This window comes from Glossina fuscipes, unplaced genomic scaffold, assembly GCF_014805625.2.
Source record: "Glossina fuscipes isolate IAEA_lab_2018 unplaced genomic scaffold, Yale_Gfus_2 2, whole genome shotgun sequence".
NCBI classification, from domain to species: domain Eukaryota; kingdom Metazoa; phylum Arthropoda; class Insecta; order Diptera; family Glossinidae; genus Glossina; species Glossina fuscipes.
Window position 1 is genome coordinate 30,796,840 of NW_023998416.1, and position 17,438 is coordinate 30,814,277.

The 17,438-nt window shown below is 33.7% G+C and overlaps 2 protein-coding genes across 2 annotated transcripts; both read right to left on the reverse strand.

The window, feature by feature from the left end:
• Nucleotides 1–2,214: 2,214 nt before the first annotated feature.
• On the reverse strand, nucleotides 2,215–3,408 carry LOC119633456 (juvenile hormone acid O-methyltransferase-like). The gene is made up of 3 exons (XM_038027019.1): nucleotides 2,958–3,408; nucleotides 2,607–2,890; nucleotides 2,215–2,516 (listed from the first exon to the last, which is right to left on the reverse strand). The coding sequence occupies exons 1-3, from the start codon at nucleotides 3,329–3,331 to the stop codon at nucleotides 2,323–2,325; spliced, it is 852 nt and encodes a 283-aa protein (XP_037882947.1). The 5' UTR covers nucleotides 3,332–3,408; the 3' UTR covers nucleotides 2,215–2,322.
• Nucleotides 3,409–11,018: 7,610 nt separating this feature from the next.
• On the reverse strand, nucleotides 11,019–12,006 carry LOC119633585 (juvenile hormone acid O-methyltransferase-like). The gene is made up of 3 exons (XM_038027201.1): nucleotides 11,633–12,006; nucleotides 11,283–11,566; nucleotides 11,019–11,212 (listed from the first exon to the last, which is right to left on the reverse strand). Exons 1-3 carry the CDS (start codon nucleotides 12,004–12,006, stop codon nucleotides 11,019–11,021), a joined length of 852 nt encoding a protein of 283 aa, XP_037883129.1.
• Nucleotides 12,007–17,438: the final 5,432 nt, after the last annotated feature.

Sequence of the window (17,438 nt, forward strand, 5' to 3'; positions counted from 1 at the left end):
GCCCCATTCCCAATGGCATAGCAAGCAAGCCTCATCCGCTTTGAGTCTAGAAAGTTGCTTAATGAAATCTTATGATGGTATATGCTTAAACGCTTCTTAATTCCGGCAAAAGCTGACGATGATGATGTTGATAATGTCGATGACGACGACGATGATGGCGATGGCGATGGTGATGTTGATGTTGATGTTGATGAGTAGCAGCACGATTTTCTGCTGTTAGAAACAAACAAGTGGCGTAAAGCCTTCTTCAAAAATCATTTATCTAAATTAATTCCTGTCGTTTACATTTGAAAAACAAATCAAAGATTAAGACAAACATTAGTTTTAACCCTGCCGCCAGACGACCAAACGGAATTTCAACGGAAATCTTGCGGTGTTCAAGTTAAGGAAATTCTTTGTTACGCATTCGTTTTGTACGTGCGTACGTACGTACGTACGTACGTATGTGCTGTTAAGCGCTTATAGGATTTCTTAGGCGTGAGTATGCCTAAAATTAGACTCAACTACCAGAGAAAATAATAAATGATATGCGTTAAGAGAAATGCCAGGAAAAGAGATTTTTCTTCTTGTTGTTCTTGTTATTATTATTATTATTATTATTGTTGCTTTTATGTTTTAAATAAAAAGCGAATTGTATTTATATTTCCATGTATATTTCTAATTTTATTTACTCTAAAGGGGTTAATAAATAAGTTTGCTTTGTGCAAATAACACCCCATTCACAAAATGTTAATGTTGCTCTTATCGTTTGTCGTCGGGTTGTTGCTTTCTATAGACATCTTGAAAAATTATTATATTACCTACGCTTTGTGTACGCTTAGCGTTAAAAACTCATTTCCAAATTCCGCGGTGACGTTAGCCAAAGTGAAATTTCATAAACAATTAGAATTTTCAAAAATATCAAATTCTATCAACAGTCAACAAATCAACCACCACTTCTCGGCAATGTTTCAACATATTTTACTTGACTGCCATTGACAGACTTATGTTTCGTTCTTGCCTATATATGTGTTGTCGTTATTACATTTTCATTAACATTTCACAAACATCATAATTATTATGTCATGTATTTCTAGCTATAATCGATTTTATGTTTTCCTTGCATAACTTCATATAAGGCGGCAACAAGCAACTTAAAACATTTTTCGATCAAAAATTTATGCAAATTGATGATCAGTTGTTTTATTTTGAGAGTTCCTCCAGTGTAAAGATCATATCATGCTTTCAATTAAATGATCATTGAAACATGTCTTCGTTATTAATGAGAGGTAATTTACCGTTGGCAATGAAGGGCGCGCGCGTTCCTTACATCATTATTGTAAATATTATTGATGTTTATTTGGCCTGCTTTATATATCAACAACAAACGAATTGTCAACGAAAGCAACAGACATGCATTTTGAATCATATATCGCCAGGCAGCTAAACAGTCGGGTACTATAACTAAAGCTTACGGTCCATATTACTCCCGCAAGTAATGTGGACTTATATATGGAAGTGAGAAGGTCAAGAAGATTCAATAGAAAGTTTAGGAAGGTTAGATGATCCCTAGATCGCTTGATCCCTAGAAAATAGTTTAATTTTGTCAAAAACTCCTACTGCCGTTTATTATGTTAAACACCATTTCCACAACCATGGAAAATCCTTACATCGCATGGTGCAATTTTCATTTCATCTATTTTCCGGAAAAGCAAAAATGAAAACGGGATGAGTGGATCTTAAGACAATCATTCAAGTCGAATATAAGTCCGTTTTTCTTTATGTACAAATATTTTGTTAAAAAGTGACTTTTTTTATTAATAAAGAAATCTGAAGAAATTTAGCCCTCCGGTATACAATTGCGAACAAAATTTTGTGATTAAAAGACACATGCCTTGTGACTGGCGAGACTTTTTGCCAAATGGAACATCCGCATTCCGAGCGACTAAGCCTGAGCCCATCTTACAAGCCATTGGCCAGGCCGCGAGACTGACCATCTAGTGTTCTTTGAAAAAACTTTTTCTTTGCTACTCTTAGTTGCCAGTGCCCATAGCATTACATAATAATTCAATTTAAAAATGCGTCCCTTTGGGAGAAACAAGTTACAGTAATAATACCAGCGTAATAATGAAATAAGCTATAAATGAAGTCATTTTGTTATTAATGTATTTTATTAAATGTTTATATGAAGGAATTTTTGAAGAAATTTTCAAGAATGTGCAATAAGTTGGAAATATTTTAAGGAGATTATCCTTTGCTCGCAAAGCTATAACATAAATTTATAGCCATTGAGCTAACATTAGCAAATCTTCGCAATACGTAGCCAAAAATCTTTTTTCTCCTTTAGTTATTATTATCAAATAATTGCGGAGATTTTCTAGCATAAGCAACCATTGCTACATACGGAACGGTAATTTTGTCCCCAGTGGCATCTTGTAACTTCAAATCGACGACAATGTTAAAGAAGTCTTGCCAAAATTCCGGGTGTCGTTGGGAAGGTATACGATCCAAGAAAGGACATATAGCCTCGGCATTATCTTTTTGAAGCGAAAACGGTTCAAAGAAGATTTTTAGTTATAAAGTTATTATGATAAAAAAAACACACACACACACACACGAATACGAACCTTTCACTGTATCAACTCCATTGAAGTCGTACGCATTGTGACGTAACTCAGTTTTAATATGACTGAAACCCGTCTCCTTTAATAATGCGGCAAATTTTTCTTGAGGTTTTTCGGTGCGATAGAAAGGACAAATAAAACGTTTTACATCAGCCATATATGGTGACCATTTAGGTAATTTACTTAACGATAAGTAAATCTCATAGATAGGGTTATCTATCAGAATCACTAAAAGGCAGTCACCACTTTCGGGCCGTAGCAACTGGTAAATATTTTCCAAAGCTTTTCTATCGTATAGCATACATTGAATAACTTAGTAAATAATTTTATTTAATTTTCGGCACAATTATTTACCTTTGATTTTGTACCCAGTTCAGACAATAGAACGAAGTCACATGATCAAATTGTCCTTTTAAATCGTTCGGCAATTCTTCCTCAGTAGCAATATCCAATATTCTGAAATCACAACGTTCGTCGAATTTGAAAGCTTTGAGAGCATGTTTACACATTTTTGGGGAAATGTCTGAGCCAACTAGCTTGCCGAAATTGCTCGGCATTAGGGGATAAATGAAGTCCTTAAAGACATCACCCGGACCACTGCCAATATCTATTAAACTATCTTGACCATCCAGATGCCATTGCAACGAGTTCGAGTATTCCTTAAGTATTTGTTCAGCATCACGTCTTTGGAGGACATTCGCTCGCTGATATAGAGCGGCTCGATGCATTTTTTAATATAAACGGAAGTTCGATAAAATAGAGCAGACTTTTACGATGTTTCCTTAAAGAAAACTTCCAGCGCTTTAAAATGATTATTTTCTAACTATTGGCTTTTTATAAGAAATTTTTTAAAAGCGACAGCGAATTCGTATTTTTATGTTTTTTTCTTTTTTTTTTGTAACAAAAATTGAATGCTTTGAAGTGTTTTTGTATATGTATTCGTAGAGCTCCAAAATTACAAAATTTGAAAACTTAAAAACAATCTCTCTCATAAAGTGCTGTAGAAAACGACACCTATACGAAAGCAAATGGCTCACCATATCATGTTATTGGACGTAATTGGCTTTTGTTGTTGCAGTCGTAAAGATATGCTTTGCAATTTTCAATCAGCAGAATGATAATATAAGAACACGGTGAAGCTCTTTCGAGTTGCATAGGCGATTAGGTGTTTCAACATTTCATTTCTTCTATAAGAACAACGCCACAAGAAGAAACGTAGAAGTAATGCCTTGTCAAAAAGTAATAAATGTAGTTCCAAGTTTTTTTTCAATTTTTTTTTCTCGAACGAAGCTTTTAATGGAAAGAATAAGAGGGGCGTAACTTTTCCAGAGGCTTTACAAAATAGAAAATAAAAGGTTATCATGGATTTGGTACTCCTCGTTGTAATACTCGAGTATATTCATAAGCGAGGGCAGTAATTGTGTGATTCAATCACAAATGTGACTGCAACAATTAGATGCAAACAATAGCAACAGATTAGCTTTCTTCCCTTTCTTACAATCTGAAATATCCACAGGCGGAAAATTTCCATTAGTATGGTTTTGGCCAGTTTGCCTTCTTCTCAAGTTCCAAAATTAAAAAAAAAAGCATGCAATACATACAAATTTTACCCTGTATTACCTTTACCCTAAGTGTTTGAAATGATGATGGAATATGGATTCGATCTCGGCAACAATATGTCTGCAACAATTAGCTGCAAAAATTAACAACAGATTAGCTGTTGCGTTACTTATGCTCAGAAATCTTCATCAGAAACGATAATGTTCGATTATTGTAGATTTGATTGACTAGTATGCCTTTTTTCAAGTTTCAAATTTTGTTTTCCAATTTCCAAATTTGTAAAAAAACACATTATACATTACCCTTATCTTACGTGTTTCCAATAAGGATTGAAAGCGGAGCGGAAATGGGAGCACAAAGATGTCTGCATCAATTAGCAACAAATTGTCTGCTGCGTTTCTTACATTCGTCTCAAGCAGAGACGACAAATAATTTCAATTATTTTACATTTTACCATTTTGCCTTTATGCTAACATATACGGATTTTGGGTTCTCAAGTTCAAAAATCCTAAGCAAAGAACGCAGCACACTGAAACCTTATCCTTATCTTACCCCTACTATAGTTGTTAGAAATAAGAAACAATAAAGTAAATGTAATCGCGGGCCGCAACGGATATCGATTTAAATTTTAAGAAAGTCTTCTCTAAAGTAATATTTCCAGCAACATTTTTTCCCTTTAGTGTATCGTGTTCTATTTTCATGGTCTGTCCTCTACATATCCCACACTTGCAATGAAGGAGTTAGGTCAGGATTGTTTTATTATTAGTTGTCGATTGGTGGCGATAAAATTTCATTTCATTCGTTTTTCATTCTTCATAAAATAATTTTTGCATAATTTATGAATTCACTTACTTATTAAAGGTGAAAAAATCGAACAACAATTAAAAAAATTAAAATAATAATAAAACATATTTTGTTTAAAATGCTATAGAATTTCTTCCGCATCACAATCAATAATATCTGTTTATTATTCATTCATAAATTTCAAAGTTTACTTTTGCTTGTTTTGCCGCACACCACTTGTGTTACAAGGGTATGGTCACTTTGTGAGGATGTATGCAACACCCAGAGGAACTGGAGATATACTCCCCTTTTATTATACCGACCGTTTCAGAATCACTTTCTGAATCGATTTAAGTACGTCTGCCTGTCCGTCTGTCCCTCCTGTTTTGTTGTGTCCAACCTACAGGTCGCAATTATTCAGATATTTTGATGAAATGTGGTACAGCGACATGTTGTGGCTCAAGAATACACGCTGTTGTATCGCTGTTGTTCGGATCGGGCCACTTTTTCGTCCACTCTGCAGCCTTATTTCGAACAATCGTTGCAGAAATGACCGCACTATGTGAAGTGATGTAGAGTATTTAGTGGTAGGCCGTGTGCCATTGCTGTGTTTTTACTTGTTTTTTCAATTCAATTCTATGTGAACTTGATCTTTCTATTTTTTTCTCCTTTAGCACGCTTTTTAGTTTCCTATGTTGTGTTGTTGTTGTTGCAATTCTAAAAAAAGGCGATAAAATATATTTGGAAAAATCTCTTTAAAAATTTTTCCTCTATTTGTTTTTTGTTTTATTTTATTTTTTTTTTTTTTTTTAGGTATAGCGGCTGTTGCAAGCGTATATGTGTATGTTCCATTGTTCATCAGTATAAGTGAAATTCATCTTTGAGGTGGTAGTACATCTTCAAAAAAAACTTTAGGTTCATTGAACTATTTATTTGAGACTTTTTGAGACACTGTAAGCATTGTTTTCTTTGACAAGAGCGTTTAACACGTTTTTATGACTTTAGTAAATAAGTTTACACAGTTTTCTAACTGCGCATATATTATTTTATTTTTAAATCAATCTTAATGTTTGACACGTTTTTGTAATTTAGATAAAACAAACTTACGTGGCTTTCTAATGACGCATCTTTTGCTTATTTTTTAATCAATCAACCTACGATAAATGTATAAATTGTGTCAAACTGTTCATCTGGTAATCAGTTATGTATAAGAGAAAACGTTACGAACTATATATACATCCTTCTATGCAAATGTAACTCTCTTTGTTACTGCTTGATAGTCTTCGCACTGAAATTCTATGTCTTTGCGTTAACTGATTCGCCAAACCAATTTTTTTTCTTTTTCTTTCCAATGCAAATTAGTGATTAGTTTATTAAAAGTCATTACATGGTCTCTGGCATTCAGTTAAAATCATAAATCGTTTACATTCAGTCCAATCCCTTAATGTTTTTTTTTTTTTTTTGGTCAAAATAAGTTGTGGAAGTACTCACGATTTCGAGGATTATCATAATCGACCATCAAACTTCTGACAAGCAATTGAAGTTCTTTATCTTATTGGCGGGGGAAAATGATAAAACGTATATACGAATTCTTTTCGAATTGTTTTTCTCTTCAGAGATAATTGTCATATCCGTAGAGACAATTTTAGCTTATTAGCAATTTTGCTATAAAAAATTTGTAGAAAGCATTATTGGAAAATTGTTGCATGCTTTGAAAAGCTACACAATCAAAAAGAACGAGGGCAAATGACGAAGTAAAGAAGTAACCGAAGACCGAAGTACTTAGTGTTAAATTAAAATAAATTATAAAAAAGATATTTTTTAAATAATCTTTTATTGAAATAAAATAAAATGAAGAAAATAGATTTTATCTCAACGACTATCTGTGGCCTTTAAAACTTCACTGTGTGTGTGCAATCGTTTTCTCTAAACATCTCATCTTCATATATAGTTATATAAGACTGGCTGAGAATATAGAGAAAATGTTCTTTGTTCACATTGTGTTGTCCTCGTTACTTAAGGCGTGCGCAAATTTGCAGTACGATCGTTCATTGCCTGAAGTGCCCGAAATATCGACCAATAGCTTCTCATCTCGTTCCAGCTTGTGGCGGCCCCCATTCTTAGTAGGGACAAGATGTTTACCTTTGACATTACTTCTTGCTGAGAGTGTCCGAAATATCGATTGAAAGTTTATCTACCAAAAAAACAAGTTAATAAATAAAAGCTTATGATGATAAACAAAAAAAAAACGAAAATGAAAAAAAAAATGAGATTTCAATACTTTTAAAAAGGATTGCAACACGCAGAGTTTCCGGCCTTGCTATCGTTTGTTTCCTAATATAGTTAATAATGGTTGGCATTCAAAGATCGAAGACTATGGTAGTTAAAACTAAATAAAAATGGAAAATACAGATCAAAATAAAATAATAAAAAGATGAACAAAATCAAAAAAAATACAAGCAAAAATTAAAAGCGAAATCGTGTTTCAAGGCATAAAATGTACAATAAAAAAATGTATTGCTACCGTTCACCGCAGAATGTGTGTATAAAGGCGGAGCATGTTATAGAAATTTTTGAATACCAGTTTTTTTGTAAGTCGGGGGGGGGGGAGGGAGGGCGGTAAAAGCTTTTAAAAACATCGCTAAAATCCCTCATATACATTTTTGTAATTAGTCTGCGTATGATAGGGCGAAGGTATAAATGGTAGGTCTCGGCCCTGATGGGACCTCTTTCAATAATTGTTTTTCGGCTTGTTTTCACTTTGGTGTAAATTGTTAAAAGCAAAGGCATTTTTATTGATTTGCTTGATTTGCATTCAAAAAATATTGACTATTTAATCTATCTTGATTATGAAACGATTTATTGCAATTAGATTTGACCTAATTTTAGATAAAGTTAGCCTTACATTTTAATTAAAACCAAGTGAAGGTATGCCACTGTTAATAATTGAGATAATCTCCTATTAGAGAAGTATGCAGTTGCTTTTCGTTTCGATCGAAATCCATTTATACTTCTTTATTTCTATAGTTGAAATAAAGTAAAATATTATCATTGTAAAATTAAAATATAATTTTTATAAATTGGTAAACTTAATTCAATAATATTTTATAATAATAACTATTCAAAGATATAAAATCTCTTTAGTACGCGAAAAAAATCAAATTTTCCTTCCTTTCGAAAATAGAGGGATTGTGCATTTATACTGCACCGTAGGCGTGTTCTTTGACGGATTTGGTTTATTTTCAATACCGTAGTGCTTACGTGAACGGTCTTGATTTTTCATAAAAGTGAAGGCCACATATAAATTTTTATGACAAAAAGTGCATTCATAACAGGATTGACGAACGGACAGACATGCGTAGAATGACTCAGAATTTGCGTCTGACAAAGAATATCTATAGCTTATGGGTTATTGTATGCTTTTCTCTGAGTACTACAAACGTTTTCGTGAAATGAACATGCTACCATTTTTCGTTGGTGAATATAAAAATGTAAAGAAGAACCAGAACTGATATATTTCGAAAGAGTACGGGAGCAGAACTCATGCCAGCAAATTATACCGCATAACGCGATACATTCGCTTATTGAAAATAGAATAACAAGATCAAGAGTTTCTAAACAAAAGTAAGTTTGTGTAACAAGACCGATTTTCATTTCTTTGGATACGTAAGGATATAAAAGTGACTCACGAGAGCAATAGTCGCACTACCGGGCCAACTATATCGGGCGTTTTCCGATTAGCAATCTAGTTTGGCCTAGGGTTTTTCATTGGTTCGCTGATTCTTCTGTTACTTCAGCCATGCTAACCGTTCGCTTCTCGAAACTTTGACTATTTATCGGGATCATGCGATTCAATAGACCGATGCTACAGATAAATTTAAGGCCAAAGCGAGCTGATGTACTCGCAAAATCTGCAAGAGCCGCCAAGTAAGTGACAATCGCTTCAAGTACTGTAAAGTTTAAAGCATAGCGCTTACCTAGGCTCGGACTATCGCCCCGCTCTCTCCCTCTCTCTCTCTCTTCATCTTTACATATACATCTGAACATCATCTGAGTGATTGGTCATATTAAAAAAAAAAAATTAAATAAATAAATAAATAAAAAACGAAATCTAAAATGAAAGGTGTATTTCTATTATTTCTTTAGTGTGAACGAAAGAGTCGTAATTCAATTTTATTTCTTATCAGTAAAAGGTTTTCTATTAGCTAAGCATTTTAAAGTACGCGTCTAGCTAACATACTTCAAAAAAGCGGGCACATAAAGACTTTAATGATTTTATCACATTTCTTGCATTTAATTTTTTTATTTTTTGATATTGTGACTAAAAATCAATTATCCATTTAGATAAAAATTATACATTCACACTCCTTAGAAATATTTCGAGCAATCTTTTTTTACCATAATAGGTGTTTGTTTTTCTTGTATTATCGTCACTCTGTGTGATGTATCGACTTATTAAGCATACTACTCTTTGGATATGTTATGCGAAGAATAGAGTAAGGATTTCTTACGTAATAGTGAAATATTAGCAACGGCAAGAGTTTGTGAGCAAGAGTTTGTGAGCAAGTGCTGCTTACATTTACAAAGAGAAGTCTTATGCATTGCATACAAATGCACTTAAGTGCGCTTTTATAGTTTCATATAACTGTAAATAGAAAATCTGAGGGAAAACTGAAATCCTATCAAGGGCATATTCAATAATCTGGGTATTCTCTTTTCATTCTTTTCCAAATTTTTACTGTAAACTTAGAAATTATCTTACCATAGAAATAATTGATTTTTTGAACTTTGATTTTTTTTTACACGTTTGAATTTTGCTTTTTTAATCACCAGTCAGCGGGTACCGTCATCACAAGTGGAACGATGACCGTGGGAAAGAAGTTGGTAGAGGGAGGGAAGGGAATGATCACAATGTAGACATGAGCCCGATCTGTAAGTTACTACCAAACACCAATCGTGTTTAAAGCATAATATACCACATTGAGGATTGCGTTCCCGAATTCCGACCTGTTCTGTAACTAAAAATTTGAAATATGTTCACATAACCAGTCAGTGCCCATGCGTAAGCGAAAATATTAGCCTTAACCATGCGCAAGAAATATAAAAATGTTCTGTTTTTCTTTGTAAAAATTGTGATGTGTAAGCAGAAGCTGGGTCTGTGCTTTTTGCTGCCTAACTAGCTCAGCTACACTCACATTTTTTTCTTTTTTTTTTCGCTTCCTTTTTTTCCATATATATATTACAAATATTATATCAAAAAAAAAGTTTCAAGTCAAGAATAATCTAAACATGCCCACGAGTTTTGTTGTCCGTTAGCACCGCTTCCTTGTCCGTTACTCAGTACCCTTGGTCACTTTCCTATGCTCACAGGCACACAAAAAAGCATATGCGCCGTCTTAACGGAACCTATAGGACGCTTAGCTATTTTACAACATTACAGTACCCTACCTTAACATCAATTTCTTACAACAACTTCCGCCGAGAGTGTCCACAATTTACAAAAAGGAGATTACAGCGATGACAGTGATGATGACAAAACAGTGGCGACACATTGAAGATGCTTGCACAATAGGAGCGTATGCAGACGGCCCCCACAAATTGGGATTATGAAGAACTGCATAGAAGGTTTTGATTAGGCCCCCAAGTACAGGCCCATGTTAACCAATGCTTTGAAAGAATTCTTCTCAATATAGTTTCGATTTGGATTTGTTGGACTACTTACAGAATTTTCTTCCAACTTCGCGATGCATAAAACTCCTTTTTTTGTTTGCATATTTATTTTTCTTCTTCATTACCTAACTTATGTACGCGGACGTTATAAAATAACTGAATTCATCGGAGATAATTCATGGTTTCGTCGTGCTGATAATGTTTTAGCTGGTCCTCCTACCTAGAAGAAACTTTATGCAACCATTCTTACAAGTATAGCAAATTAGCAAATGTAGAAGACAACAGCATATAAGAAAATTGAATAATCATTTATGCGGTACTTAAAAAATCTTTTTCCTTTCACACTCAATATAAAAATAAAGAAAAAGTAAAGAAAATTATTTTCTCTTCTGTTTGCTTTCATTAGGTGGCATTATCAAAAATTCGTGGTGTTTTTCTAGCATAAGCCACTATCAGCTTGTTTGTTATGCTAATTTGTGGTTGAATATTGTGCTTTAAATTCAAACCGACCATAGTATTGAACAAATCTTGCAAAAATTCCGAACGTTGATCAGCGATCATACGTCCCAGGAAAGGACAAACAGCTTCCATATTGTCTGTTTGAGGAAAAGAAAGAATAAGTTGTTTATTAATAGGTCACACACACACACACGTACATTAACAAACCTTTTAGTATATTAACTGTTTTATAGTCGTAAGTATCGTGATGCAATTCCACTTTAATGTGACTAAAACCTGCTTCCCTCAACATAGTTGCAAATATTTCTTGAACATTCTTGGTGCGACGAAAAGGGCCAATGAAACGCTCCACATCAGTCATATAAGATGACCACTTTGGCGATTGGCGCAACAGTAAATGAGCTTCAAATGCAGTGCTGTTTGTTGGGAATACTAAAAGACAATCACCGTTTTCTGGACGTAATAACTGATAGATATTTTCCAAAGCTTGCCTATTGTGTTGTTATGTATCAAATATATATTGAATGAATGACTAAACTTTTTTTGTAATTATTTACCTTTGATTTTGTACCCAATGCAAGCAATAGAATGAAGTCACATGATCAAATTGTCCTTTTAAATCGTATGGCAACTTTTCTTCTGTGGCAATGTCTAATACTCTGAAATCGCAACGTGGTTCGTGTTTAAAAATTTGTCGAGCATAGTTGCACATGTTTGAGGATATGTCCGAGCCAACTAGTCTCGCGAAATTGCAGGGCATTAGAGGATAAACGAAATCTTTAAGAACATCACCTGAACCGCTACCAATATCTATTAAACTGTCCTGGCCATCCAGACGCCATTGGAATATGTTTGAATATTTTTTGAGTACAACTTCGGCGTCGTGTCTTTGTAATAAATTTGCTCGATGATATAAAGCGGGCTGATCCATGTTGTTAAACAAACGTCGATCAAATAAACAAGACACGCAAATGATCTTTCTTTGAAGAAATTCTTAAATGCTTTAAAATATTTAGCCTTTAAACGCTCGCTTTTTATTAGGCAATATTTTAGAAATTGAACTTTTTTAAGCTAAACCTTTGAATGTGTGTGTTTTGAATGCAAAAGCCGCAAAAAAGATCCTCGTCTCATTTAACAAAGAACGAGCTTTTTTTACAAATTTACAAATGTGATGAGAAAAAAAAGTGACGGCGGAACACGGTTTTTTTCACGAAATCTTTCATTACGTTTTCTCCTCTGAATTTCTCCCATAGTGTTCTACTATTGTATTTGAATGCTTGAATCTTCCCGACATATAAGAAGAGAGTTTAGTGGCATGTTAAGTCGCCCGATCTCAGTGCAGAATTGAAATTTCGAGATAATATCGATTTTAGGCGGCTTTGCGAAACAACTTTTCTCATCTTTACTGTTTTACTCGAAGCGTGAGGTGTCTGCACTTTATAAGCGCAGTGCAGTAGGACGTTTTTGATGCTTTAAATTAAACCTTTTACGATTTTTTTGTATCCAGAACTATTGACAATTTTAAAATTTGAAAAAATTAAAAATAATCTCCGCTTTTTTACTTTAAAACTATATTTGAAGGTTAGGTTCGTATTTGCTCGCTATTATTGTTTGTTCGTAAATTTTCAAAATTTGTTCTTTTTTTTGTTTATTCTTTGATTTTTGGATTTGACCTTTTAATTCACTTTTAATTGTTCGTAGTTGTTGCTGTTGCTGCTTTGATGTATATAAAGTAATTAAAATGTTTTTAATCACACTTTTAAACTATTTACTTATCAGAGATTGCAGTTACCGTAAATGTTGCTCATGCACGTTTCAATGACTTAGGACAGTTTAAGATTTGATATCTTGGTACATTTCTGTAGTTTTACAAAACTTGAAACTCATTGACTGTTTATTTTAAACATTTTCGCTGCAAGCAGTGACTTTTTTTAAATTTAAATAAATTCGTTTACACAATTTCTCAAATGCGGACATTTTGCGTATATGTAAAAAAAATATTCTAATGAAATGATTGCATGAAATTGATAGAAGATCTGTAGAGCATGAAAGTCTGTTTAAAAAGTAAAGCGTCTTTCTCCATTAAGAACATGAGAGCTTTAAATATCAATGCAAAATTTTTCTTTTCCTTAGATTAGATATTATCTAAGGTCTAATTAATGAAATGAATAAAAAATGAAGTCCGTCTTATTAGATATTACTTTAGACGATTCCGTACCAATTGTCAGTTCGGAAAGCATATTTATATATTTATATTTCTGTAAGGTTTTCAGGTAATTTTAGTTGATTTCTTTTTCCTATTTAGTCGACTTTCGAGTTTGACACAAAGATGTTTTGATGTAATATTCTATATGTCTAACTTCAGAAATCTATTCTTATTTTTCTAATGGTGGAAAAAGTGCGACAATTACGGTTTGTGGCTGCTAAGACTTTTCTTCAATTCGGACAATGGCGTTCGGGGCAACTACTTCTATGGAAAGTACCTGCAGAATACAAAATAGATATATATGTTATTAAAAGTTTTATTAAAACGATTAGACTGTCTACTTTTGTTATACCCACTGTACTGTAAGATTCATTTTGTTTCTTTTCCATAATGTATGTAACAGCCGAAAAGAAACTTCAGAGACTCTATAAAGTATATATATTTTTGATCAGCACGAAATTCTGAGTTAATTTAGCCATGTCACATATTCAATTTAAGGCAGATCATATATCTTTATTTAAGGAGTGTACAAAATACTTTTAAGTATTTCGTCTTGTTTGACTTATAGCAAATATGCATAAAGCTTTAAAAAAGTGAAAAAAAAAACAAAATTTAATCCATTGTAACTTTGTGTCGGCATGGACTATATTTTCGGTTTTCGCAGGCAAGGAATAGAGTGCTTCAACCTTCTAACTTTTACAATTTTCGGGTAACGAGCAAAAATCCAAAAATTTTTGTTTAAAAAAAACGGAGTTGCGTTCAGGTTACGCTCGACTGCGCGCTTCGGCTCCAACCGATTTGGCCCACTTTCAATACCAACCAGCATGCAGAAACTTCCAATTTCCTCTCTACTAAATTTGAAATCGATATTTTCTGTTGTGCGTCCAGGAAAGTGCTAACAACACACATGACATACTAAATAATTGATTCTGAAGAGTAAGTCTATCTTAAGCCATTGAGGGTGTTGTCAACAAGCGCGCAAACTTAATATGTCCTTGTTCCGCAAGTAATGTAGGCTATAAGTAAACATGCCTTTACTCATAGGTTTTTTCTTCTACATTCTTCTTGTTGTAAACAAAAGGATGATCTTTCTTTTTGCATTGTACAAAAACTGACTGTCTATGACCCATGCAAAAGATTCCACGAGTGTACGATATAATTAAAAATATTAACCCGTAATCAGGCCAGTAACTCCCAGGTTGTTCTAGTGTTGTTAAATGGCTTGGTGTGAAAGAAAACGATGAACGGCGCCACATACCTTTGCAATGTTGAGGTCATATCGAAGATAGATTGCTTTAGCTTAGTTGGTTTTGGGACTTGAGAAGGCAAAAATAATTAGCTTCTGTTATTCTTTTGTTGAGGATCGAAGTGACGTAGCTAAATCGGGATCGTTTATCAATGGATACAAGGTCAATCATTACCGAAATTTCACGTACTCGAGATCCCAACACTCGTCCTTTAGAAATTATCGATAAATGTTACTTTGGGAAAAATGTCTCAGCCTGAGACCAAATCGTCGCTTAAGGAGTCAAAAAGAAGTCAGGGCTCACACTTGGCGAAGTGTACAGTTTATATAGTATGCTGATGGAAAATATAATATTGGGTTTTCTTCCTGTAATAAATATGTGTGATAAAGTCGGCTAATGCGCGTAGACTAAGAGGAAGAGAAGTCCCCTTGCAGAACTTCCGTTAGGCTTCTTCACATGTTATATAGCCAGTTTAGGTAGAAGATCTACCCCAAAAATTGAGCGCAAAAAATGCATTGACGAATTACGGAAGATCTTAGCAACAATTTTTTATTTCCTTTTGTTTGTTATTATTCTTTGAAACACAAGGAAAGATCTAAGATTCTTTTAATAGCAGTGGAGGACAACAAAAAGCCAGCGAAGTTAGAAAAGCTAATATTACAACGAACCGTTTACATAAGCCAGTGGAGTTTTCTAAATATAAACACACGCAACTTTTATTTACATGTGTACATCATACATGTATATTTGTGTGTAGTTGAAGTTAGTTGTGAAAAGTGCTTACATTTGTAGCTTTGTAACAAATGACTGGTAAAGGTTGTGTTTTCGCCTTTTCTTTCTTCCTAATGAGTCGGATAAAGTGATTTTTAATGGTTAGACTTTGTCAGTATTCGCCTAACGGGTCGAGTGGAATACTTGAAAATTATTTAAAGTTTATCTATTTACTTTATTGCTATTGTTAGGGCTCTGCTACACGCTCTGTTGTATTCTATTTTGCATGCTAAGAAAACTGTGCATATGTTTAAACAGAGAATGAATTAGGCAAACAATAACCGATTGAGAAGGCATGTGAATAGTAATCACATGTATAAAATCTTCGAAAGGTCCCCTTTTGCCTTTCAAATGTGTAAAGTAAAAGAAATTGAAAACAATATAACTGTAAAACGGGTATACGGTAGTATAAATAAACATGTGAACATGTAACTATACGTACAAAGTACAAGAAGGAATGGATTTCTAATGTCCCAAAAGGGAATATTTATGTGTACTAAATATATATGAGATGTAGATCTATGGAAAAGGAAAGGGAAAAGCAAAGAGAAAGTAGAAGAGTGTGAGGGAGAAAGTCAGCGTGCATGTAAAAATATTGAGGTTCAACTACACGTTACTCCTGTTTTACGCGGAACTAAGCATAAACGCTTTGGCCTTTAAACAACTTTGGCGTTGTTCCGCTATAAATTTTTACCTTATGTTTTATTCGCGTTGAAAAGTTTTCATTCTATCTGCGATCAGGGCAAGCTTTCGAGCTGATGTGGTGCTATTAGTCTATGCTTTGAAAATCAAAGTCTTAGACAGCTTCTCCGTGATATATGAATTTACAGAATAGCAAAAAGTAAGAAGAGCTTCATTTCAGGCTACTCAACAACGAAACTCATTGAAATATCGTGTTAATAGACACTGAAAGTATTAGGTGGCTATGAGCATACGTTTAACGCAATTTTGAATGAATTTTTTTGCATATATTTGCAAAAGTTATTGTTTAGCCTTAGCCGCCACATTCGATCGTCTCTTCGGGAGCTTATGAAATCTTTTTCGAAAGAACAATAACTTTTTGCAATGGACCCATTTCTTGGTAGCGTTGTGAGAAAGGGAATATCGGAGCATCAATTTTGAAAAAAAATCAGTTTTCTCCTTAATTTGCAATAGCTGCTCCTTGCAAGGGCTTTAATAAATTTGATAGTTTTCATTGGTATAACGTAAGTTGTAGCTAGAAAATTTTGTGTCTTCGTTTTCTATATTCGCCAAGGTATGCACAGTGCACTCGCAATGCGGATTTACTACTGCCGGTCATTTAAAATGTTGTTCCACGCAATCTTTTCTTTACATCACTCTTGACTACTAAAAATCAAAGTAGAGAAATAAGTACGCGTGCAGCGTGCACACCAAGGTCTAGGTGTATGTGTATAAAAGTGCACGATGATTTGTTGTTATTGATTAGTTCGGACAAGTGCTTGTAAAAATAAGGACTTAAGACAAACAATAGACAAACATTTGCTTAAATGGCAGGCCAACAATGAAGAAAAGGCTAATGCACGTATAGGAGAGAAAGTGTGTGCAAACATTAATTAATCGCATAAACTTCTATAAAATCTGCCTTTTTCAATTTTCTTTTTCTAAATGTACCTAAAAATACGTAAAAAGAAATACGGTAGTGCCTCAGTGCTATGCCAATAAATAAATATATATTCGTATATAAGTGGGTGTTTGCCTGCATACATGACGACAATGATAAGTATTTAAAAGTTTCTCCTTTCAGTGAATAAGCGTACGTGTAGCGATGCCTGCGTGTGTGTGTGTGTGTATGTTTGGGTATGTGCATTTGATGAATATTTAATTAAGCATAAGAAATTATTATTGTTGTTGTTACTCTTTTATAAATGTCTAACTTGTGTAGCCCTTAAGTAAAATCTTTTTAAAAAAAAATTTTTTTTTTTTGTTTTTCTTTAAACAAACTTTTCAGTTTTCTTAGGGAATCAAAAGAAAAACATTGGAATTTGCAGGAAAAAGCGCAAAGCAGTAGAGAAAAATCAATTAATGAGTTTTGTGGCTTTCTTTTTCCTGCTTTGGTAAATGGAAACCGTTATCATCAAATTCGTATCAAAAACACACCTTTTTCTCCTAACAGTCGTT